The sequence below is a fragment of the Monodon monoceros genome, unplaced genomic scaffold, assembly GCF_005190385.1.
Source record: "Monodon monoceros isolate NGI ecotype Baffin Bay Population unplaced genomic scaffold, NGI_Narwhal_1 Super_Scaffold_7, whole genome shotgun sequence".
NCBI lineage: Eukaryota > Metazoa > Chordata > Mammalia > Artiodactyla > Monodontidae > Monodon > Monodon monoceros.
This window is the reverse complement of record NW_021703784.1, coordinates 37770173-37796549: the sequence shown is the minus strand read 5'-3', so window position 1 is coordinate 37796549 and position 26377 is coordinate 37770173. Positions and strand designations below refer to the sequence as shown.

The window sequence follows — 26377 nt, the reverse complement described above, 5'->3', positions numbered from 1 at the left end:
AAAAAAAAAAAAAAAAAAAAAAAAAAAAAAATGCAATATGAAGAATGAGTAGATTAGAAAAAGTTATATTAAGAGAGCTTTTACTGGTATTCAAATAAATATTTTACCAAATCATACCTGAGATATTTTACATTTGGTGCTACAAAAAGTAGCACTTTGGGGTATTAAACTCACTTCCTGGATATTAAAGAGCAATGGATAAATTAAGTATGTTAAGACCAAAATGTGTTGTTTTCCTCCATTAGATTACTAGAAGATTTTGTGGTTCTGCTTTGTTACTTTCCAGTGATAAGCATCTGAAAAGGATCATTTTTGAATTTTATTTTAAATATCCAGTTAGAATTTGATCTTGTATCGATAGGATCCTCTTATTCAGTGACTGTTGCCTAAACTTGTCATATTTCTTTCTTCACATACGAAACACGCTATCTTAGATTCCTAAAGTCCTACAAAGATAGAGGGGTTTAGACACATTATGAAGTAAGCCCAGTAGGAAGGATAAGTCAGACAGACATCAGCCACTGTACCTGGAGTACAAGCAGAATATGGTATAAAGACTCGTGAAAGAACTACTTTCCCCCAGCAAAGTGTATGTGTGCAGGTTCTCCCGTACAGGAGAGATCTGTTTTACTGAAGGAATCAGAAAAGCTTCGTGCAGTGTGTAGCCTTTAGGGTGGGCCTGGGAAACTAATTTGCATGTTAGAGTAATTTTGCTGCCATAATACTTTGTAGAAGGGAAAGTTTCTCTTTTCCTTTTAACTTGGGGCAACAAAGATTGAATAAATCCTTCACACTTCAGTCTTTGCCTCACTTTCTCGTACTGATTCATTTCTCAAAACAAATGTCTTCCCTACATTTTAACAATAGCCATTTCCACAAATCTGTGTTTCTCTTGTAATGTCTGAACCACTGGCTTTCAAACTCAGAGCTCTTGTTTAAAAGGAAGCGTATCTGGAAGCCCAGTATGTAAAACGCATGAAACCCGAACAGATTTCTGGTTGAGACAGGGGTGCGTTTGTCAGAAGCCTCCTCCTTCCTACTTGGCCCACTGCATCCCTTTTCTCCTCTCTCCCCATCCTTCTCTCTCCCAGGGCTCTGCAGAACAGAGTCTGGTTGAACTCCCCTTCTTAATTTTCTTTATTACACAATTCGTTTTAAAACAGTTCACTCTCAGCCATTTAAAAACAAGCCCTGGCTGGAGTGTCCCTGTGTTTGTTAACAGACCTATTTAGTTGCCCACTCACAACCCTTGTCTCCCGTTGCCTGGAACCATGGCAACTTGCACATGCATACAGGGAAGGCAGAGCGCCCAACACCCTTTTCTGAAATAACGAGCTCCCTTACCTGAGAAACTTTATCAGCAAATTCTTAAAAGATAACAAAAAGCCAAACCAGGGGCGTGATGGGGTCAGCTTTGTATTCTATCGCTTTTTCATTTCCGAATGAATGAGTGTGGCTTTTAAAGGTAGGTCATCTCTTGTGTTGTTTTGTATCAAATAAACCTCATGTGAACAGATCACTCTTACACGATGTGAACAGTGCTCTGTTTGGATTATATTTTGGGGATCTCTTTACGGGTTTGTCAGTTTGACACTCAAACCGGGGTGAAGGGGTGAGGGCGGATATAAGAATGAGCTTCCAAGGGTAGCATGTCTTTGAGGCAGAATGAACCTAAATAGCTTTGCGGATAGCGAAGTAGTTGGAATACCTTCCTGTTGTCTTTCCACTCCCACAACCTCAAAAGAAAGGACTTCCGGCCTTCCCTGGTGGCGCAGTGGTTGAGAGTCCGCCTGCCGATGCGGGGGACGCGGGTTCGTGCCCCGGTCCAGGAAGATCCCACATGCCGCGGAGCGGCTGTGCCCGTGAGCCAGGCTGTGCCCGTGAGCCATGGCCGCTGAGCCTGCGCGTCTGGAGCCTGTGCTCCGCAACGGGAGAGGCCACAACAGTGGGAGGCCCGCGTAACGCAAAAAAAAAAAAAAGAAAGGACTTCCAAGAGGATCTGACTTCAGTTACCCCATAAATCATAGCTGACCCTCGGAATAGGCTCCAGCAGCTGCTCAGAATTATAAGATATGGTGCCGGGATATGGAACTCAGGGCCAAAGAATCCTGAGAAGAAGAAACAGGAGGAAACATTTTAGGAAGAGATAATATGGCAAGTAATTATTCAGACATCTTTTCAGAAGAGGGAGTCCATTTTATCAGCATGGTGAAGTGACTAGTTACCAGAGTCAGTGCCATTAGTGCTGGTCAGCCTTGTCCTAAGGCATTACTCTCAAGTCCTTTCTTGGTGGAGACGGGAATAGAGGTGTAAAGAAACAACAGAGAGTGTCTTAGTGATCTTTTGGTTACAAAAAGAAAAATCCAACTGGGCTAGCTTAGGCCCAGATAAGAGGAACTTTTTTTTTTTTTTTTTTTAAAGAAGTATCTTTGTGTGTGAAGGAGGCCCCAGGCAGGACGTGTAGGCAGGCCTCGCAGGGGCCAGGAGCCGGGGGCCTGGGCTGGCCTGTTTGTGAGAATCAAGGGGCAGATGGTTTTGGGGGGCTCAGTGTTGGTCCGTGTGGCTCTGTTTCCCGCTCTCCTTCTCACCGTGGACGCTCATCCATCTCTCCATGTCCATCTGCTTGAGTCTTCACTCTCCACCGTGTGCTTGCTCTGTTTCTCTAGTGCACACGTGGGACGTGCTCACTAGCCTCAGAGCTGGGCTGCCTTTCCGTGTCAGCATCCCCCTCTCGCCCAGAGGCTCCCCCTCACACGGTCCCAGACCAGAGACTGTAAGTGACTCTGCTTGGGTCACAGGGCCCTTCAGGTTTGATCCTGTCAAATGGGAGTGGTGGGTAGGGGAGGGTGAGCAGGGTTTTGTGATGCAGATGGGCTGCTCAGAACTTAGCTCTGTGAAGGGAGGAGTATAGTAGACATGCTTCCAAGTGGAGTGCTGTCTGGGCAGCCACTGTGAAAGCTGTCTACTCCAGGTGAGGACACACTTGCCTCTTTTTTTTTTAATTGAAGTATAGTTAATTTACAATTTTGTGTTAGTTTCAGGTGTACAGCAAGGTGGTTCAGTTTTATATATATATATATATATGTATGTACATATACATATATAGTCCTTTTCAGATTCTTTTTTATTATAGGTTATTACAAGGTATTGAGTATAGTTCCCTGTGCTGTACAGTAGGTCATTGTTGGTTATCTATATATAGTCGTGTGTATCTGTTAATCCCAAACTCCTAATTTATCTCCTCCTTACTACCCCCTTTGGTAACCATAAGTCTGTTTTCTATGCCTGTGAGTCTATTTCTGTTTTGTAAATAAGTTCATTTGTATCATTTTTTTGCATTCCACATATAGGTGATATCATGCTATTTGGAGAAAGACCTCTCTTTCTCCAAATGCTTGAAATGCCTTCCAAGCATTCTAGTGAATTAGTCACCCCTTGGTCAAACTGGTGGCAACCAGACTCCTCCGTCCCTCCAGCTATATTGGGCTTAGGGAAAAACTCATCAAAAACCCATTATATCAGGAAAGGCCTAGAAAATTAATACCTCCTTGAGAAGGGCCAGGTTACAGCTTTGCACCCCGCCATGAGCTCCAGCCATAAGTTGGAGCACTGCGTTAAAAACTAGCAGCACAGCGCACGGTGCCCTGACACCTCCACTGCCAGACCCCACGCCCATGCTCCACCTGTTTCTCAACAGAGGTTACTGGGGTCCACCACCCAATGGTTCAGCTAGCAGTCAAACTTAGTGCTCAGATAGTAATTGCAGAAACTCTTTCACCAGACTGTCCACTTCGAAGCTTACGCAGAGCTGGCAAAGAAGGGTAAGATGGAAGGGGAGCATCTTTAAATTCTGGGCCCAGTCCTCACTTCCATCCACTTCTGCTCTTTTTCAAGCAAAGAGACTAACCTAGGGGTAGAGGCACAAAAGCGACTACCATTTGACCTGTTGCAAGTATCATAGCTCATCTTGCTTCCGATTTTTCAGTTGTCAAGTGGAGTTGATATAAGGATTCAGGAAATGAAGTTCTGTTGTAAAACTGAAGGCACGGTGCCCGGGTGTCATGTGTCTTAGCTCTTGCTGTTTATTAAGTATCTGTTATGTGCCAAGCCCCGTAGTAGGTATTTTACAGGTCATCGTTTTCATCCTCATAACAGTCCTGCAAAATAGGTCTTGTTAGTTCCATCTGAGGGGATGGAGTCTGGAGAGGGGAAGTCACGTGTCCAAGGTGAACCAGTATGTGAAGGTGCCAGGATCACACCAGGTTGGCCTGGGTACAAAGCCCATGCCATCGCTGTGGTTTCCAGAATAAACTGTTTGCGAGCAGACATCCTCTGTGTAAATGGGACCGGAGCCATCAGGCTAAACAATGCCCTGCTCCACACAGTTGAGGGTAATTCATATCCACTGAGTAAACAGACCACGCTGGGCAAGAGTTCCTTTGTGTCAACTTGCCTGTTCTAGGAATTCTCAGTATATACATTGGAGCACAGCCAAAAGTTCAGTGTGAGGCTGATCTTTCTTGAGATCCATCCCAAGGGGGCTTAGCTAATAAACAGACTGAAAGGACTTCCCTGTGAGGTGGTTTCACTCATGGGACTCACCCTTGGCATCTCCCAAGAGATAACTTTTTCCAGTGGTTCTGACACACCCAGTTCCCGTGTCTCCAGGGAGTTAAGGGGCACAGTGACCCCCACCACGTAGGCTCACTGCCTGGACACCACCTCCTCCTCACACCCTGGCCTGAGGTCGGGGTCCTTCCTGCGTTGTCACAGTCCCTGCGCAAGCATCAGTTAGAGCAGCTGGTCCCGTTGCCTTTGCCTATGTCCCTGACACTCTTCCCACCTGGCTGAGAGCAGAATGCTCCATCCTATGCACCACGTAGCCCAAGGATTTATCACAATTTTTCGACAGCAGCAATACCTTGGCATTATCATAGTTGACATTTACTGGGTACTTACTCTATGCACTTTGAAGTGGGTACTATTGTGATCCTCACATTAAAGGCAAGAAAACTGAAGCACAAAGACATCCGTTTACTTCATGTCACAAAACCATAAGTGGTAGAGCTGGATATGAACCTGGGAAGCTTGATTCTAGAACCATGCCTTTTTTTTTTTTTTTTTTTTGCGGTACGCGGGCCTCTCACTGTTGTGGCCTCTCCCGTTGCAGAGCACAGGCTCCGGACGCGCAGGCTCAGCGGCCATGGCTCACGGGCCCAGCCGCTCCGCGGCACGTGGGATCCTCCCGGGCCGGGGCACGAACCCGTGTGCCCTGCATCGGCAGGCGGACTCTCAACCACTGCGCCACCAGGGAAGCCCTAGATCCATGCTTTTATCTAGTACTCTGTGATGCCTCCATGTAGCACATGCTTAATTAATTAATATTTGCAAAGGGATACACATGAGGATTAATTGCTGTACTTTGAGATACATGATATGATCTGTGACATACTTAAATTTGTGCCACAATGAGCTGTGTTACAATGGCGCTCTCCCACGCCCCCTGCTTCTGTTATTCTGTGGGCCTTCATCCCCGCACGCTTGCGCAGCAGAGACAGTATAGCGCCGTGCCTGTGAACATGCATTAGAGAGAGGCCGATGCCGGTTCTCGCTCTCCCACTGACGGGCATCACTTCTGTGGACACGTTACTTATCCTTTCTTAATGTCATGTTCCTCCACTGGAAGACGGAAATAATAATAGCGCCTACCTCATAGAGTAAACTTAAAGGAAATAATATAAATGGAGGAATTAAAGGGAATAATATAAGGCACCATTCCTGGAACACAGTACCCATTCAACAGACATGAGCACGTTTTGTTATTATCACAATTGTCATGAACATAGGTTTTTAAAACTTTGCCATCGAGAATACTGCTTCCTGTCCACGGACAAGGAGTTCTGAGCCAGTGTGAGTGACACTAACTGATACTGCTTCCGCCTGAGGTCTAAAGTCACCAAACTTAGGACAAAGATGTTTGGACCCATGAATTCCAGAGACCTGAAAAGCATTCCAGAGCTAACGGATGGAGTCTTCGTCTGATATCCACACCTTTGTCCTGATGTGCGCCCTGTGAGGTTCAGGGAGCCTGGGCAGAGAAGGGAACCAGAGACATCCAGGGTCAGTACCAGCCATCTGATGAGTGGTGGCTTCAGAGGTGGAGTGGACTGCTGCATAACAAAGGCTGTCAGGAGATCCCAAGGACGCTAGACGCTAACGAGAGCTGCCATCCATTATACCATCGGCAGTGAACTTGGCACACAGTAGAGATTCATTCATTCACTCGTTCGTTCATTCAACAGTATTTATTGAGTCAGACAATGTTCTAGGCTCAGGGCATCAATAATGACCTAAACAGGTAAAGTCTTAGATGTTTAGGTCCTTTTATACTTTATATGCATCATCTCCGTCGACAGAGTCATCACAGCAACACCATGATCTAAATGTTATCTTTCCCGTTTGATAGATGAGGGAGCTGAGACTCAAAGAGTTTGTACCATACCCAAAGCCTCAGAGCTGGAAAGTGGTGAACCTAGGATTTAAACCCAGTTCTTTCTGATGCTAAAGTCCCTTCTCTATCCACAATATGATACTGCCTATCAAGGGAATAGCAACTGTTGGATGCGTGTGTGTGTGTGTGTGTGTGTGTGTGTGTGTGTGTGTGTGTGCCCGCGCATGTGTGTTGGAGGGGAGGGGTATTCGTTAATTCAGAAATCCAAATGTTTGTCATTGTGACACAGCAATAATTATGACCATCAATTTGAAAACTGCAAGAAGCTCTGGTTTTGGCCTCTAGACTTTGCCTCTGGCCAAAATTGATGTGTCCTTGACTGCCTTCAACAAAGACAAGAACTGTTAAGCTTAGGTTGACAAGCAGGTAGAAGCTCTGAAGTCGGTGGTTCATTCCCAGGCCTGCCCACTGAGTAACTAAGTCCCGGGTGCTTGGACGAGGGCAGTGGGCACCACGCCTGTTCAGATGTTGTCCAAACCCAGGGAGCTAGTGCTCAAATGTCAGTATTTTGCACAGAAAGCGTGAAATGCTCTGGTCCGCCCTGGTGGCAGTGGATCGTGGGCCCCAGAGCCAGTGGGCTGCTCCTGGCCCATTTGTTTAGGCCTCTTGCATGCCCGTTCTCCATGCACTGGGAAGGAAGTTTCGGAGGCAGCATTTCATGCCACTGAAAGGGAGAAGCGGGGAGGGCAGTTGGTCATTGCAGTGGGGTATAAGAGCCCAAAAGTAATGCTCTCTTCTGGGTCAGAATCCCGGTGGCCTCGTTTTGTTTCTGAGAGGCGCCATTATTTCTAGGCATCACAGCCAATGCTCGCTTTACAAGTCCGCTCCTTCATTCTGTTCGTTCCGAAGCTTTTCCGTTGCACCCTGTTCCTGTCAACATAGGCTCACAAAGCAAGGGCAGTGCCGTCCAGCGGGAAGGACGTTGTAGTGGCCATCAGGAGACCCGGAATCCGGCCCTGGCTCTGCCCCAGCTGGCGGGGCACCTTGGATGAGTGCCTTTGCTCCTGGGCTTTCCTTTCCTCACCCGTAAAACAAAGTGGGCAGAACTGGGTGGGGGTGTTTCCTATGACCCCTTCCGGCTTTAAAATTGCGAGTTGTTTATTGAGTATTGGCAGCCTTAAAGTGTCTTTGCCCTGTATTCAAAACCACATTTTTCCCCCGCTCCTTACGGGCAGCGTTCTTTCTATTGCTTCAGTGCCCATAAGGCTGGTCCTTAATGTTTGATAACTCTTCGCTAAATGAATGAATGGCTATACAAGGAAATCATGAATGAGTGAAACCACTGTCACGTGCTCGTATAGCTCGCAGAGTTTGGTTCTTGGTGTTTCAGTTTGGTTTGCTAGGAGGACTAGGTAACCAGTATGAGGCATCTGAGTGGTGTGGGCACAGAGAAATCAATTTCTAACTGTTGTTGTTGCCCTTACCCTTATAATTATACAGCCTGTTTTCTACAAATTTGGAAGAGTGTGCATAGGGTTTTGTAACCACCGTTTTTCAACAATGATGATTTTTTTCCTCATCACTAATATTCTCTTACTTAGCTTTAATGGGTGCATCCTGTTCTATTGTAGGGTTTACTGTAGTTTATTTAACCAATCCCTTAATCTTACACAGTAAGTCCATTCGAGTTTTTCCATATTATAATCAACATATCTAAATATTCTAAATTACCTTAAAAATAAAATGTACAGCCATAACTTATTTTATTACGCTTTGTTTTACTGCATTTTTTTACAAATTAAAGGTCTGTGGCTACCGTGCATTTAGCAAGTCTCTTGGCGCCATTTTTCCAATAGCAGCTACTCCATGTGTCCATGTTATGTTTTGGTAATTCTCACAGTATCTCAGACTTTTTCATTATTATTATACTTGTCATGGTGATATGTGATCAGTGATCTTTGATGTTACTGTTTTCACTGTTTTGGCATTTTTTAGCAATAAAGTATTTTTTAATTAAGGTACATACATTGTTTTTTAGACATAATGCTATTATCACACATTTAATAGACTACGGTATAGTGTAAACATAACTTTTATATACACTGGGAAACCAAAAAAAATCATGTGACTTGCTTTACTACGGTGGTCTGGAACGGAACCCGCAACTTCTCTGAGGCATGCCTGCATTGTTTTTGTAACAGGAGAAATGTTTTCAGTAAATGATACTGATCTCATGACAGCGTGGGCCCTGCCTGCTTAAGTAAATTGGTGGATGAGTCTATAGGAGAGCTGTGTGGAAGCCACTGTGAGGCAGCCTTTCCTCTCCATGTGCAGAGTGACAGTGATCACCATCAGCTACAGTGTCACTGAATGAGAGGACAGCTGTTTCCCCACATCCAGAGCACTTTGTCTTTCTTCTCTTGAGCAGAACTAAGAGAAAAGGTGAGGCCAGGTCATATGCAAGAGGACCCAGACAGAGATAGGAGGCCCGGGTTGAAGCTCCCCTCTACCGCCTGGCCTCAGAGTGAAAGCTTAACCTTCTGCACCTTGGTTTATTTCTCTATGAATGAGAGCGTTAGTATTATCGTTAGTATTGCCTGCCTTTCCATCACTGGTTTGGAAGGTAGAAGCTGGAGAGCTTGTGAGCCTGAAAGAAAATCATAGGTCCAAGGTTAATTTGAAGCCTTAAAGTAAATGTTGTACAGAAGTGAGTCCCTGAGAACACAGGGTCACTGGTTCTTTTTGTGCCGTTCATCTCTGGAACTGTGACCTGGACTATACCTATAGTTGACAGTGGTGTTTTTTTTTTTTTTAACTTTTTTTAAAAATTAATTAATTAATTAATTTATGGCTGTGTTGGGTCTTCGTTTCTGTGCGAGGGCTTTCTCTAGTTGTGGCAAGCGGGGGCCACTCTTCATCGCAGTGCGCAGGCCTCTCACTATCGCGGCCTCTCGTTGCGGAGCACAGGCTCCAGACGCGCAGGCTCAGTAATTGTGGCACATGGGCCCAGCTGCCCCACGGCATGTGGGATCTAACCAGACCGGGGCGCGAACCCGCGTCCCCTGCGTCGGCAGGCGGACTCCCAACCGCTGCGCCACCAGGGAAGCCCGACAGTGGTTTTTGAGAAAATCCTTGCTTCACACACCACCACTATGAATAGGGAGCAAAGGCAGTAATTCAACCCTCTACTTTTTGTATGCTTCTTTTACTTTTAATCCTTGCCAGATGTAGACTGGCAATGAGCCCAGAGGGTGAGTGCCTTCTGATAGAGGTCGTTTTGTTCCCATCTCCCTTCTAGACAAAGAATTCTTGAAGGAAAAGGAGAAGTTAGAAATGGAGTTAGCGGCAGTGCGGACCGCGAGTGAGGACCACCGGAGACACATCGAGATCCTGGACCAGGCTCTGAGCAACGCCCAGGCCAGGGTCATCAAGCTGGAAGAGGAGGTGAGCCTGCGGGGGGCGGGGGGGCGGGGGAGGGCTCAGGGGGTGGGGTGCAGTGCACAGAGCCCCGAGGGCCTCCGTTTCCGTTTCCTAACCCAGCAACTTTAACCAGAGCCAACTCCAAGGGAGCTGAGTCAGGGGAGCGATGTAGGTGACCTCCCAAATAAAAACGAATAAAAACAGAATTTATCCACCCCAGAGCCGGGCAGAGGATGAGAGGCAGACGTGAATAACCATCAGCAAAGAGTTCGGTCTCAGCCATAAACCCAGGCTGCTGCCCACTGGCTGGCAGGTGTCCAAGGCTGAAAATAAATGGGAGGACTGGGAACCACTGGTGCCTGTGGAGAAAAGAGACTCAGTTAACAGTTCAAGTGCTGTGTCTCTGGGCTCTCGATTGCGTAAAAATGGCCAAGTCTTCTGATGCGGTGGGATTGGGGTGGTGTTCAGCAAACCTGTCTCCAATTTTCAGAAGTTAGCTTGGCCAGGTAATGACCCCCCAATCCAGGAAACGTTGATGCCGCTCAAGCATGATGGGTCTAGTGGTTTCTGATGAAATCCAGCCTTTAGACGAAGCTTTAAGAAGTAGACTTTTCCTTTAAGCCTGACTGGGGAAGTAGAATGACCACTCCTGAGGTGCCGGCTAGGGGATCCGGGCTGTAGACACAGCAGCACAGGGGAGGCTGCTGTATCTGCTGTGTGCGGTGAGGCTGAGCCAAGCAGACCCACGGTGGAGAGTAGAAACTCCAAGTCACAGAGCGGCATGACCGAGATATTCTCCACCAGGACCGAGTTGGTGCTTGGCTCGCAGGAAACAGCACTATTATTAATCCAACTGCTGTTGCTGTTGTGGTCGACAATAAAAAGCTGTTCCTTCAGGAAACATCTCCTGGCGCCAGGTGGCTTGGGTGTCTCAGCAAACTTCAACTTCAAGGCTAGTGCAGCTAAAGGGGAAGATCGTTAAGTCAGTAGTGTCTTGTCCATTCAACCTGTCCCGTTAAACCCCACAAGTCCTATGTACAGCTTTAATACTAGCATGAGGATCCCAGGCAACAGCCCCAGAGTCTCTTCCTTGTCACCAGCAAACAACTCATTAAACAGGAAACTGTCTGCTACAGAAAGTGACCTTGACCCCTGAAGGACAGGAGGTCTGCTTTGAGGAAGGGAGGCCAGTACTCATTCTGAGGGCACTTATCAAGGCTCCATCTCCATGTATGGAGCAAAGGAAAGTGATAATTTTGAAATATTTTAATTTTAATATTTCTGTTAAAGCAAAAGTTGTGAACTCCTTGAAGACAGGTTCTTTATAATCAGCATTATGGGTCTTTTCTTGTCATTATATTTATATAGGATCTGTGTTTGGTTGACTGTATGTAACTTCTCCAAAATGTCTCATGTGTCTGGCTTCCAGTGTCCCTCCTTGTTCTTATTAAAGTTTCTTTTGAAGGATCTTAACTCAGTTTAGATGGCTCACACTGAGTGCTTACCATAACTTCCCATGATGCTTAAGGGCTTGGACTCTAGAGGCAGACCACGTGAGTTAGACGGGTGGTGTATCAGCTGTGTGACCTTGAGTGAGTCACTAACCTACTCAGTCCTCAGTTTTCTCACTTGTTAAATGGAGGTAATAAAAGAGTTTACCTTCTATTGTTATTGGGCGGATTAAATGAGATACTTCATATAAAGCACAAAGCTTGGCATGGTAGTGCCTCCAAAATGTTGGCCGATTAATTACTGTTACTACTAGTCATCATCCATCATTATATACTCCTTGCTAGACCTAAGGCTGACCCAAGGGTGAATGAGAGAGATCGATGACTCCAAGAATCTTGCAGTTGGTTAGTGATAATATTAACTCGTTCACTTTTCTAGCACAGGAACCTGCGGTTAGTAGGTCCTCAATCAAAGGCACAGTGAATGAAAGAGTCAGATGAAAACTAATCCCAAGAGCAGGTGTAGAAAAGGCTATAAGTTGCTGTCCGCGCCCCCCGGCAAAAGGTCAGAAGCACCTCGTTTTTCATCGCAGTGGTCTTGGCTAGGGCACAGGCATTGCTCCTGGCAGGGCTGCCTGCTAAGTCAGAAACCACCCTTTGCAGCGAGCACTTAAATCGCTAGCATGTTCCAACTTGCCAGTGCAATCATGGGTTGAACTCAGGATCTGAATCACCGGCAAGGCATCTGCCTGCCCAGGTGCAGAGTGACAGGAAATGGCATCTGGTGTTTTCTCACCCAGGACCAGATCAAGGAAAAGCCTCAGTCTGATTTGTGGCACCAGCCAATCCCCAGAAAGTTAGAAATGTGCCTGGGATTTATGAACATGGGTCAAACTCCTAACTGGAAGAAAACAAAGTCTGAGGGTAAGAATTTGAAGTGGTTGATCAGTGAGTCTAAATCCACACCTGATGTGACATTTACATAAATCAATTTTTACCTTAATTTGCCTCTCCTCAGTGATTGTGTGGTTTGCGTGTTCATTAGGCCTTTCCCGTCTCTCCAGGGCTGTCATCCATAAAGGGCTCTGAAATCTTTAGGAGGAAATTACTCCACAAGTATCTATAATCAGATATTGTCATACTCATTCACACATACACAAATGGGTACACATGCATAAATACATACAGACACAATTTTTCTAATAGTAATTGGTAGTTATAGAAAATTTGAAAAATACAGAAGAGAGTAAAGAAGATGAGAAATTATTATTCTGCCATACAGACAAACACAGTTGATGCTTTTATTTCCTTTCAGTCTTTTTTCATACATAGATGATAGATAGATAGGCAGGCATAGTTGTGATAATGTATATAATTTTTGATTCTGGATTTTTCAGTTAACATTATAGAATAAGCATTTCCTTATAACATTTAAAAAAGCTTTATTAACCTCATTTCCAATGCCTGCTGATGCTATAATGACTCAGCAATAACCATGGATTGAGCTCAGAGCTGTATAAATGACTGAAAGCAGGTGGCCTGTTAGGGTCTTCAGTTCCTAGCATCCCAGCTGATTTAGGTGTAACTGGTGGCCTTCGTCTAAATCTTTTCTGTCCCAGCACACCTGAGGGATAGGAGTGGAGAAGGTACATGCACTTGTAGTTTAAATAGCGTCTCGGGGTACTCTGACACACACCCCCCCAATCTCCACCCCAGCTTTGAGGATCACTGTCCAAATTCCGTGTTCCCTTTTCCTCTCCTCCTCCACTCAGCTCCGAGAGAAGCAGGCATACGTGGAGAAGGTTGAGAAGCTGCAGCAGGCCCTGACCCAGCTGCAGTCCGCCTGCGAGAAGCGGGAGCAGATGGAGCGGAGACTGCGCACCTGGCTGGAGAGGGAGCTGGACGCCCTGAGGACCCAGCAGGTGAGGGGCGGGGCCCTCGGAGTCTGGCGCATGCGTTCTGTGAAGGCCAGGGAGCTGAGCACCTGCTGCCCGCCAGGCTCTGCGCTCTGCCCTGAGGATTCAGGGGTAAACGAGAGCTTGCTGTCCTCCGTGGTCCAGCACAGAGGCCAGTGGAGGAACCAGTAAGTCCACTCACTGGAGAGACAAACGTCTTGACAGGGAGAAAGTGGTGACCCCTGGGGGCTGGGTATGGGGGAATGCGAGTGCAGACGGCTTCATAGCGCAGGACATTTGAGTTGGACTTCGAAGGATGAGTTTGTTGGCCATTCTTGGGGAAGCATCAGAGATAGAGGAGGAGTATGCGTGGAGGAGAGAGATGAGAGGCACGTGGTGGGTCCAGGACAGCTGGGGGCAGCCAGCTGGGGGAGCATACCAGCTGGAGGCAACGTCCAGTTTGTGGAGGGCTTTTGGTCAGGTTGAGAGACTGGATTTTTTTTTTTTCCTGTAGGATCAGGAGAGGAGCCCTCTGGTGGTGTCAGAGGAGGGGCTGGAGGAACAGATGTTGAAGTCAGGGGGGCCAGCCCGAAAGCTGTTAGTGTCATCTAGGGTGTAGTGACAGTGGGAATCCACGGGGGACCTAGAACGGGGGTGAAATTGGGAGGACCTGATCATCAGTGAGTTTTCAGAAGTAAAGGACAGGAAGGAGTCAGGACTATCCCTAGAAAATAATATTGGCCGTAAGTTCCGTGTCCTTCTGCCTCTCCCTGTTTCTCCTGGTAACAGCTGTTCATGTAATTCAGCTGCAAATAAACTCAGAGTAAAACACCCCAGCCCAGGGTCCTCGTGGGCCTTGGCAAGAGGAGAAGTCCTGTAGCTGGGCCGGGCTCCGTTATAAGCGGGTCAAGGGCTCCTGGTGTGTCATCAGCCAGCGTGGTGGGCAAAGCCCTCTATGCAGCTGGTGAAGAGTGTGCTCTAAGTTTGGAACCAGGGAAATGCGAGACGGGACTCCATGGAATTATCTGGTGGATAGGGCATAGTGGTTATGGTTGAAACACTTGAAAACACTTGAAAGCATATGCTCTGGCCAGCTCAGCCCTTTCTCATGGCAGTGCACACAGTTCCCTCTGGGCGTATGTACTTGGCTGGAGATGGAGGTGTTAGCGAGATTGCCCAGAAAATCAAGGAGCCCACCCAGGCCCCTACCAACTTGGCTTAGTTGATAGCTCACAGGGAAGAGTGAGTCTGTCTCTGGACTTCTGATCCTTCTAACCTGTGCCGCATTCTCTGGCATTTCAGGGCCACCCTTCAGCCATTTTCTGTTGCTCCGTTATTGAGATCTTAAGTTCTCCAACTGGAGGGCAGGCTCTCTGGTGTCTGGTACTGTGCTGGCACCTGGTGGGTATTTATGAGTCTTTGGCTGACAGAATGGGCACATCTCAGTATTTAGAGCAAAAAAGAATGTTCTTTTCCAGTTAAAGTGCCACCCACACCCTATAGTTAAATTACTTATCCCTGGATCTTCTATTTTGAGTGCTATGAAAACAGACTCTTCATTCATTTCGGCTACTATACGTATTCTAAACTATATCTCTCCCATTGATTGCTTTTGGGATTTGCGCCAGTGGTATTGCTATTGCAGGCAGTACTCTGATGAGCTGACTTTTTACATGTCTCCTTGCAAAAAAATGTAAGAGCTTCCCAAGAGGATATACTTAAAAATGGGATTTCTGGATAACAAATGGATATGCAAAACATCACTAGATATTGCCAGATCACTCTACAAAGTAAATATACCAATTTATCCAAAATGTATAAGAATGTCTTCCTGTACATTATCATCAACATTTAGTTTTACAAGATGTCTTTTTCTTTAAGAAAAAAAAAGGGGGGGATGAAAGAAACCAGACTCAGCTCCATTATCCTTGTTGTGTATCAAGAAGAAATGTGAATGAAGCATTATTTGAAAAATTTCTCTATTGCCACAGAGGACCATTCCCGTATGCACGCTCAGACCCACACACACTCAGGCCCATTTTTCTCCTCAGAGCAGCAAACACAGCTTTCCCACTGTTTGTAAAGGATGCTGTCAGATTTCGGCTGCCTGTGGAGGACAGAAGTTTCAGAATCAGGGCTGTCCTGGGGAATTACGTGGCTTGCATTTTGGACTTGTCTTCGGGAGCTGACAGCAGATCCCTAGATGTGTACGGCTGACGTGAGACCAGAGAGGGGGGAGACAATCTTTAAACAGAACTTTGCTGCCCAGCATCTCTTTAAAATAATATTACAATTGTTTTTTTAATGAGAATGTTAATTTGTCTCCTCTGTTATGAAAGGCACTTGGGGATTTCCCTACTTTTCCCTGCTTTTGCCTACTCATTAAAAAGATGAGTATTATTTTTTATTTTTTCCTTTAATACTTCATTTTCTCATTTCACCAATGAGCATACATTATTCTATAACCAGAAAAGACAAAAGTGTTGTTACAAAGAAGTCCACCAAAATACCTTAATAGTTCCACGTGGCCAATACTATAGTTTGGTTCAACTCCTGCCTGCAGTCTGTGGACAAGTGTGGTGATCAGAGTTCCGCTGGCCCCCAGCAGGGGTGACCAGCGTCCACCCTGGAGCGTGGGGTCACCCGAGAAACTCTGCCTCTCTGATCTGCTTCCTCCTATTTAGTCTGAGGAGCTCACACATGTGTCCACCCCGGATGTGGGCAACCCACCTCGCACACTGCTCCTTCACCCCGGGGTCACCGTGGCATTTACCTGACCCCATTAGAAGGCATACTGAGGTCACACAAAATAAATAAAGCCCCTTGTCATCTCTCCCCTCAACAAAGCAGTGAGACCACACTGCCTGCCTCTTCCCATAGAGAATCATTCTGAAGGGACCATTGAGAGAACAGCTTAGAGCACTTTTGAATCAACACCCACGAGGGCTCTGCCGTAGACCCACGCCAGGACACAGCTGAGCCTCTCCACCCGGCCCTCTCCACACAGAGCCCCCAAGTGAGCTCCAGTTACTCCTGCAAGTTATTTCTTCTGGAACCTTCCAGAAGGGTGGGTAGGCTGGAGGTGAGCAGAGTGGCATGGAATCGTGAACTGAGTCAGAGCATAGGCTCGGGGCTTAGGCTGCCTTCTTCTCCTACTACAAAAGGGATCTTTCTGAGCCTTCACTTCCTTGTCTCTAAAATGGGGCACATAAATTATATTTACCGTATACTTGTAACTAAAAATAAGAAAATCTGCACAAAGTACTTACACAGTGCCTGACACTTAGCACTTGGTGAAGGAAGAATAACTATCATTGTTGTTCTTCTCTTCATTACCTTCAGAGTCATTTGATGGCTTAGGGCATCTTTGGTGCCCAAGTTACTCCAACTTTTCCAATCCCATTGAAAAAAAAAGTGACAAGTGTGGCTGGGCTAAGAAGTTCGGAGAGGGAAGATAGGTCAGGACACTAGGACCAGCAGGAAAGAGCAGCTCTCAATGAACAGGTTCTGTTATTAGAAGCAATCTCCCTCTACTTTGGGAGGCAAAGTGTGGTACTTAAGCATTCCTAGAAGTTGGGGGGAAGTGAAATAGAAATAATGGTAAAAGAGGAAGAGAACTTAACATTGTTAAGAACTCACAATCTTTTCTTTCTGGAAAAGAGCCGAAAGTAATTTTCACGTCTTACTTCCACAGGAGTCTTAGGAGGTAGAAGAAAGAAGTGGGGAATGTTCTTGAAGGGCAGAACAAGGTCCAGGGCAGCTAAGAGACCAGCCCAAGGTCATGTAGCAAATTTAGGCCTTTTCTCCCAGGTGAACACGCTGAGGGCAAAGATTTTTATCTGTATTGGTCACTGTGGTATCCCCTGCACAGGGTGCGTGCTTAGTAAATATTTGGTGACTAGCTGAACGGGCAGCAAAAGCTGGCCTGCCTGACCCTTAATCTGTTTTTCTGGGCGATGTATGTACCTGTTAGACTGTGCTATCTCTGAACTCTTGAGTGTCTAAATTCTTGCATTTATTTAAACAGCTCTTAAGGACCTGAGCAGGTCACCAGCCGAGGTGGCAACACAAGGGATTTGGATAGAAACCATAGATGGCAGCTAAGTGAGGCTGTGGGATCTTTTTTCTTGGAAAGTTTCTAACAGGGTAGTTTCTCATCTCAGCGGACTGGTTTGTTTGTCCTCCTGCCCTGAGGCCGGGTGCCTGGCTTGATGGGGTCGGTGGCTTCCTATGCAGGCTGATGAGGACAGGTACACGCTTTCCACTCTATTCTGGCTTAAATGCCGGCCACTGGGCAGCTACCACTGGATCCTAGAATAACTTGTATTTGTAGCTTTCAAGAATCAGATAGAAGCACGTGGTCTACAAAAAGCCCGTAGGCCCGTTTGTTCTCTTCTGTCTGGTGGGATTAGGTTCCAGCAGTGCAGTTCAAATGCCCAGCTGTTGCTCTGGGTAATTTATGTGGTTCAGGGTGAAAGGTACCTCTCACCTTGCGAACAACCCTGCATTTAAAGTTTGTGATCACTGGGAAATAGGAGGGGAATGCATGTCCCAGGACAGAGAAGAGCTGGGATGAAATCCTTCTCCCCTTGAGTAGCTCAGGCCCGACTGGTTTCCTAACCCCGGGTTCCCGAGATGACCCATCTCCACCACTGGCCAGAAAGTCAAACCTCCTCGTCCTCTAAGTCATCTGTTTAGAGGAAATACTATCCCTGAGTTAGAAGGGAGAAAATCTGAAAAGTGAATATCCTCAACTCATGAGCTATTCAGATAACACAGCCGCTTTGTGTTGTGTTATCCGAATAACACTTCTCTCTTATGGACACAGATGGAGAGAAGGGGCTGGAAACTGAGTTTGACTTGCCTTAGAGGTTTTTCTGGTAACACTGTACTTTGGTTAGCCCTTTAAAGTGTATTAAGTGCTTTCATGTTTATTATCCTATTTGATTGTTGGGCTTCCATCTGGGGCAGGTCTTAATTTCTGTTTCCCAGATGGGAGGCTGGGCAAGCATGCCCTTAAGGGATCTCACGCCCACTTCCTGTGCCTTCACATTCTATCTCCCAGCCTCAGGAGAAGCAAACAGCTGAATCACTTCCTTGAACTCTGGAGAAAGTGCCCTAGACCAGGAAGCCAAACTTTGCTCCTGTTCTGGTTCTTGGTATAAATTAACTGCAAGACATTGGACAAGCCACTTACTGTCATGCAAAGCTGGATATAGGCAGACAGACTCGGGTTTGAACCCTGACCCTGCTACTGATCAGCTTAGAGACAAGGAATAGTTCATTCGATCTCTCAGCAGCTTGGTTTTTCCATCTGTAAAATTGGGATAATACTCTGTTTTATAGAGCTCCCAGAGAATTAAATGAGATAGAGGAAGTGGGGATAGAGGTTGATGGTGTCAGAATCCACCCCCATTCGGGTCATCAGTGCTGGAGAAGGGAGCAAGGGTGAATGTGCTGCAGGATCTGGGTGAACCGTGCGTGCTCCACGTGGGTTACTCTGCCCACCCAGGGTCTACTTTATAGTCCCGATTCAGCATGAATATGTTACTTGGGCTTCCCTGGTGGCGCAGTGGTTGAGAGTCCGCTTGCCGATGCGGGGGACGCGGGTTCGTGCTCCGGTCCGGGAAGATCCCACGTGCCGCTGAGCGGCTGGGCCCGTGAGCCATGGCCGCTGAGCCTGCGCGTCCGGAGCCTGTGCTCCGCAACGGGAGAGGCCACAGCGGTGAGAGGCCCGCGTACCGCAAAAAAAAAAAAAAAAAAAAAAAGATGTTACTTCTTTCGCAACTCCAGAAACACGGAAACGGCCAGCCAGCCAGCCTGCCGGAATACAATGCCCCGGCCCTCATGGAACTCGTAAGGGAGAAGGAAGAGCGGATCCTGGCGCTGGAGGCTGACATGACCAAGTGGGAGCAGAAGTACGTAGAGGAGAGCGCCATCCGGCACTTCGCCATGAACGCTGCAGCCACTGCAGCGGCCGAGAGGTGAGTCTCGTGGAACTGTGCTGCTCGGAAAAGCACAGCTGGAAAAACACAGAGTGTAAAACACAGAGTGTCCAGAGGGGTTCAGGGGTGCATCCCAGGAAGTGAGAACAGTTAAAAATAATTATAAAGTGGCTGTAGTGCTAGTTGGAGAGCAAAGTGGTATAATGTTTCTGAGGATGATTTTGGCAATATGTACGTCTCCTTTGGTTCCAAAATTCTAGTTCTCCACATTTATCTTAAGGAAATCATTATATTATATAAGTGCCTGAAGTTATATAAGTTTTTATCCCTGTGTGGTTGAAAACATCAATACATTTAAAATAGAGTAGAGCCCAACAAGAGGGATTCATTCAATAATTTCAGCTCCATCCACACAGCGGAGTACTATGTGGTCTTTAAGAATGATGCTGGGAAAGTATACTTTATGCTCTTTTAAACAGTGGGTATGTTTCACGGACCAGACAAGAATATGCAATCCTCATAACAGCCCTGAGAGTGGGAACTATTATTATCCTCATTTTGTGGGTGAAGAAATGAGGCTTAGAAAGATGCAGTGGTTTATTCCAGATCACACTGGTAGTAAGTGTTGAAATTTGTCTGACTTAAAGCCTGATTTCACTTGGTTTGCAGTCGTTTTCTGCTGCTGTCAGTTATTACCTCTGTTGCTTTATCTCCTTTGTTACAGGCACACAGCCTTATTTTTTCTTTAAAAATTAGCTCGGAATGCTCGATAGTTCACAAAATAATCCCGTTAAGCTCTACCTCTGTCTGAATGAGCAGGTAGTTTCCCTTGACTGCTGGACCTCGCCTGACTTGCGTGGCTGTGCGTTCTGCCAGCCCTGCTTTTCACCCATAAGTTATTCAATATATTGAGCATTGAATTGTCCCTCTGCTGCGGACTATAGGTGTGTGACTGCACCAGCCTTTCTGAGTGTCACTTTATTCAGAACTTACCCAGTTTCTGAAATGGAAATTATAATTCTTGACTGGTTATGAGCAGGAAACCAGACCGTATTCCCCTGGCTGAGGACACTAAAGCCCCAATAACAATGTAAGTGCGTTACCTTGGAAGCATGACCCAGGGCCTTTATGGGTCATTGTTGTCTCAGCTCTTTTGATTTATCAGATTAATGCATGCTTGGGGTCCTAGGACGAATGGGACTTGAATGTAAAAGAAGTAGGGGAATGAACTGGTCTGAGGCATGAGACTCCTGGTTGGGCACAGGATGGGGGTGGGGGGATGTCGTGAGTAGAAGCAGCCAGAGTGCACAGATGGTCAGCCCCACTCACGCTGTGCTAGGCCCAGCCTTGGCCGTCATCCTTCGAGCAGGGGAAACACCTCTTGCCCTCAGAGAATAATCCTTTGGGATTTACCCAGCCCTGCTGCTCTCCTCCTCTGCTCTGTTTGAAGTCCTGGATGGATGGATGGATGGATGGATGGATGGATGGATGGATGGGGACCCTTTCCACCATCCCTGGCTTCCCCCATTCTTTGCTTCCACATGTATCTGTTGAGCATCTAACAGTTCCATGGGGAACTACCCTCCCCTCTACCGACCACTGCTTCCCACAGTCTTGGGAAAAATCAGTTCAGAGGAGGTCATGTTTTTAGCTCCAATCTTAATGTTCTTTTCAAAGAAGACCTCTATAGTTTAGCATTGCTTTTCTGTTGACAAAAAGGGAGAAAAGGAAACTGAAGAAATTTTGAGAAAGGTCAAAATTCTAAGCTCTTATTGCCTAGATCTAAATGGCTGCATAAGAATTGGTAAAAATGGCTATTTCCGGCCATTAGTTTTGTGACGTCAGCTACTGCTACGTACTTCATGTTTACAGGCAGTGATATTTGTAGTACAACTGATTTTGCCGTCTTGGTGCATTTTGGCACCACTGATCAGAAGACTGAGAGGCTGGGCCTATTTTGTGTGGGTGGAGAAGCTTTTGAAACTTTTTGAGCATTTCAAAGTAATATTTTGCAGAGAGCTGTGTGTATTTACCTTTGAAGTCATTTTCGTCTAGTTGTACCTGCCGTCCTTGACACTATAAACGTGAATTTTTAAATTTGTCTCCAGCTCTACCTAAATTCTCCAAAAAAAAAATCGGTTGAAAATGTTTCTGGCCACTAATTCCTATATGGATGATTTTTGTGTACCGTGCAGTGAATTTATAATTTTGTCAGTATGTTTGCTGGTTTTCTGTGTTATTTGGCTTTCTGGTTGGTTTTCAGCCAGTTTGCACTTAGCCACATTCTCACATGTGCCCTCGTCGTTGGTTTATTTTATCATTCATGTACCTTTGCGGAGGCCGTCTTCATGAAGATACAGGAGACTTGGGAGCGTAGGGTGATGGTTACGGGCATGGACTTTGGAGTCAGAGATATCTGGATTCGAATCCCTTTCCACCTTCACTAACTGGGTGTTCTTGCAAGGTCACCCATTCGTTCATCTGTGAAATGAGGATAGTAATGCCTCCTGCACAAGTTCCTGAGAGAACTAAATGAGATACCACGGGTAGCATGCTTCACGCAGGCCCAGGCATGAAGGAAACGCTCGTTCATGGATAGCTGTTGTTAAAAGAGACAGAAGAAGGGCCCCCTCTTTTGCTTTTTTGGGTGTTCTAGGAAAGAGCTGTAAGATTTTAACTATGGATATGATTGTAACACTGGAGTATGAGGTTAAAGGGATGTGAAATATTTGGCTGGATGATTTCTTACCAGTTTAAGATTCACTGATCAGAGACATTTTGGGCCTTTCAGCCTAAGACATACTTGGATCACTTAGATGGCACAATTATCTTGTTTTTACCAGTCGTCATTAATTAGGAGTAATTAAATTGACAAAACCAGTGGCAGGAGGAACAGGTACCTTTGACCAGTGGTTTTCAGTCAGGCATCTGTTCCCGGCTACGCTGCTTTGCAGTCTCCCTCTGTCTGTCCCTCCCCTCACTCTACCCCCTCGACTAGACTTTCCAAGGACAGGGTGTGTGTCTTCCTCATCTTTGTGCCCTGCTGCCCAGTACGGTTGTCACTCTGAACGGAGCTGAATCCTAGGCAGGGGCTCATAAAAGCGGTGAGCTCGAATGCGAACATGAAGGGGGCTTCAGCCGGAGCCTCGCTGTCCGGGAGGGCCAGTCTCCGTTTCAAGGATTCACTGAGTCCCCATTTACTGTAACATACTTGAAATAGCTGCTATATGGGTGAGAAATAGAAATAAAACTTTAACTCTGATTGAGAAAGTGAGAAAGGAGAAGTGAGTATGGAAGATTACAAGCTTAGAAATACTAACCATTATGGTAATATCAGTATCCGCATGTCAGTAGGTTAAACCTGTAGGTGTGCAGTAGTGTCCGTATTCAGAGCACGCCACATAGCTTAGAATTCAATGTCATTAGTAGAAGGGGCAGGGGATTTGGATTTGGGGGTTTTATTTTGTTTTCCTTAGATACTATCTTAGTTCTAGCAATTTAGGGAGAGAATTGGCCAGGATTTAGGAGAGGGCAAGGGCTGAAGGAGTCTGTGGAGAGATATTTTTAGTGTGGCACCCTTGGACCCGCCCCACGAGCATCATTCTCTGTGTTGCCAGGGACACCACGATCATCAACCACTCGAGGAACGGCAGCTATGGCGAGAGCTCGCTGGAGGCCCACATCTGGCAGGAGGAGGGGGAAGTGATGCAGGCCACCAGGAGATGTCAGGACATGGAGTACACGTAAGGGACAGCTGTGCGCGGCCACCAGGCTCCACTCTGGGCACTTCCCTCAAGACCCCAGTGGGGCCGCCAGCCTGATGTTTGCACTCACACTTCAGCCCTTTCCTGTTCTGAACAGCTTCAAGCTTGAGTTCTCCCTCCCACCCTGCCCCAGAGAGAAGGGAAAGAGTCTACTCAGCAACGGGCCTGGAGCCTGAAGTCTCTGGGGGCTAATTTCATGTCAGATGCAGGTTTTAAGATGGAGGCTAATAACCAGAATTTAGATGCCCATGTGTTTTCTGGGTGTCTGTCTCTACAACATTCTAGACATTACCAGCTGGACAGGGGAAACATCATATTCCAAAGTCTCAGAGATTTTGAGCCAGGATTTATATATTCCAGCCAGAAATAAAGAACTTATACAGCTAATGCATTCTTCTCATGGACTAAACAAGACGTCCAACGGGCTTGGTGACATAATGGAGCTAGCCTGCCACCCACCCCCAGCCCTCCCCGCGGAGCCCTGGGAAGCTGAGCTTCTCATTTTGCAGATGTGAAAATAGGACTGAGTGGCTGAGTCGTTGGTAAGCTCAGCAAGTTACTGTGGAAAGAACTCACGTGTTTTCTGATTCTCATCTTTGACCTTCAGGGAGGAAAACAACAGCTTCTCACAGAAAACCTGTCCGTCTATTTTTTTTTTTTCCCCTCAGAAAATAGGGAAATGGACCCTCCTGAGCAGCCCACCCTGTGTGAGCCTTGAGTCTGTGTGCTTTCCTACTGCTTCTCCATGCCTCCCACTGCCAGGGTCCTAGACACAGTTCAGTCCAGGAGGTCCCTGCTGGGTGGCCGTGGTCGCTCAAACTGTGTGTCCTTGGGGTCCCAGGACATCCCAGAGTCTCCTGAAGGGCCAGAGAAGGTGCACCCTTTTCAGCTACTACAAAAGATCCGTCTTCTACAATTTGGAGATTGTAACTGAAGACTTACACTGCGTTTAACTCTCTGTCCTTGAATTATAATTAAGGTCCCTGGGCATCCTGAGAGAAATGTTCATGTTATTCTAGCCAGATGGCTTTTGATCATGACTTTTGTTTTGTTACACAGTATTAAAAATCTCCATGCCAAAATCATAGAGAAGGATGCCATGATTAAAGTCCTCCAGCAGCGATCCCGTAAAGACGCCGGGAAGACGGACTCCTCCAGCCTGCGGCCCGCTCGCTCTGTCCCGTCCATCGCTGCAGCCACTGGGATTCACTCCCGCCAGACCTCGCTCACCAGCAGCCAGTTAGCCGAGGAGAGGAAGGAGGAGAAGACCTGGAAGGGGAGCATAGGTGAGCCCCGCCCCTCTCTAGGAGAGCCCCACCCCTCCCCAGGCTAGCCCCGCCCCCTCAGGCAAGTCCCGCCCCTCCTGAGGTGAGGCTCTGAAGAGGAGGAGGCACACAAACATTGAGAGGCACCTCATCTGACCAAAGGAGTTCAGACACCCTTGTGGGAGCAGAAATATTGCGTATTCCCGAGTCTCAGTTTACTCGTATGTAAAGCGGGGAAGGATAATCAATCACACTTTGGTGGTGGAAACAAAGACCACAAGCGGGGAAGGATAATCAATCACACTTTGGTGGTGGAAACAAAGACCACCCCACCAGAGTCGCTGTTAACCACGGGTTGATTCGCATCATAATTATCATCATTATTGTTGAAAGTTGAGGTGACCCTTAATGTAAAATGTTCTAATGGGAAAACCCCAGAGACCTCAGGCCTCTGAATTTGGCTCTGCCCCAGAACAGTGGTAAGACTGCTCCACCTCTGCTTCTGTGTCTCGGCAGAGCAGGGCGGTGCCTGGAGGCGTCTGCCCTGCTGCACCCCATGGGGTCGTGGCAAGGGCAAAATGAGATAATGGAGAGAAAGCGCTCGGGAAGCAGTGCTCTCGAGTGCAAAGTTCTGGTGGCGGTGGTTTTGCTGGATTGTTGTTACACAGGCAGAATGTTGAGGAGAGTTCTGCAAACGTGTGGTCTCAGCCATGAACACGTTTCCTGGGGTGATGGAGGCTGGCTGGGTCTGGAGAGAAGCGGCAGAGCCGCCCGGCTCGCAGGCAGTGCTCCCTGACATGCATCCTCCGCTCTTGTCCCCGGCACTCCACACCCCCAGGGGCCTGGCCCTTCTTTGATGCATTTCCCCGGCTCAGAGTGTGTTTTGTTTATCTAAGGAGCCGAGAGCCTGTTTTTCTCAAAACAGAACCCCAGAGGAGCCTGGCTGCTTCGTGCCAAAGGGGATAAGAGCTTCCAGAACGAACGTGACAGACTTGGGGTGATCAAAGGCACCCAGCCACAATCTCTGTTTGAAGTTCCCCCACGGGTTACTTCTGCAGCCCCTGCCCTCCAAGGAAATGCACTTCAAAGAGGACGTGTGTGGACAGCAGCTGGGATCTTCAAAGACCCTCCCAAGGACACTTAGCTCCCCACCCCAGTGAGAGAGCCTTGGAAGCGGTGCTCAGGCAGGCCTGGTAGGGGAGTCTGAATGTGCTCAGCTCGCATAGAAACCTCCCTGGCAGAGGCCAGTCTGTGACATCCACCCAGGCAGGCATTTCCCTGGGGTCTGTGCCTGTACCCTTAGCATCTGATGTGTCTCAACCAGGCCTGGGAGCCAGAGGACCCGGCTGCAGGAAGAGTTGCTGTGTTCTCTGTACTGGTGTTCCTCCTCGTTATTGTGATTGGTGTCCACGTGTCACAAAAACAGAGCGGGGCCCTCTGAGGTTCCAGGCAGAGGCACACAGTCAATTCGCAAAGGTACAGTGCACAGTCCCCAAAGTGTTTCCACAGTCTCTTGCCTGAGGGGCTCTGGAAGGAGGTAGAGGTGATGACATATACCTTCGTGATGGCTCAGGGGCTCCCAGGTGAGAAGACAGGCCAGTGACTTGGTTCCACAGAACATCCTTGCCAGACGGTGGCTTTTCACCAGACAGGGCGATGAGGTGGCAAGAACACAGAGTGGACTTAAAGGCAGGCACAGCTGGGTTCCAATCGCATTTCTGCTATTGATACTTCTAACTGTGGGATACTTACTACTCCAAGCTTCCATTTCCTTTTCTGTAAGACAAAGGATAACAACAGGCCCTACCTCATATGAAATGAGATGATGTGTGTGAAGCACCTAGCCAAAGCCCCTCGCTGCTCAAGGTGTGGTCCTTGGACCACGGCACCACCCTCTCCTGGGAGCTTCTTAGAGAAGCAGACTCTCAGGCCCCACCCACTGACTTGAATCTTCATCTTAACAATATATCCAAGTAATTGATAGGCACATTACTTTTTTTTTTTTTTTTTTTTTTTTGCGGTACGCGGGCCTCTCACTGTTGTGGCCTCTCCCGTCGCGGAGCACAGGCTCCGGACGCGCAGGCTCAGCGGCCATGGCTCACGGGCTCAGCCGCTCCTCGGCATGTGGGATCTTCCCGGACCGGGGCACGAACCCGTGTCCCCCTGCCGATGCAGGGGGACACGGG

At 47.3% G+C, this 26377-nt stretch overlaps 1 protein-coding gene across 6 annotated transcripts in view; it reads left to right on the top strand.

Annotated features, from left to right (window-relative positions):
- The window catches only part of AMOTL1 (angiomotin like 1), a 128404-nt gene that overhangs the window by 99018 nt on the left and 3009 nt on the right, over positions 1–26377 (top strand). For 4 of the 6 annotated variants that reach the window (XM_029208534.1, XM_029208533.1, XM_029208530.1 and 1 more), the window contains 5 exons: positions 9750–9895; positions 13095–13244; positions 19011–19201; positions 22780–22905; positions 23986–24212. In XM_029208534.1, the coding sequence (XP_029064367.1) occupies positions 9750–9895; positions 13095–13244; positions 19011–19201; positions 22780–22905; positions 23986–24212 (840 nt within the window). Of the gene's footprint in view, positions 1–9749; positions 9896–13094; positions 13245–19010; positions 19488–22779; positions 22906–23985; positions 24213–25515; positions 26165–26377 lie in introns of those variants that run through there. The other 2 variants (XM_029208531.1, XM_029208535.1) reach the window with 2 other exon arrangements.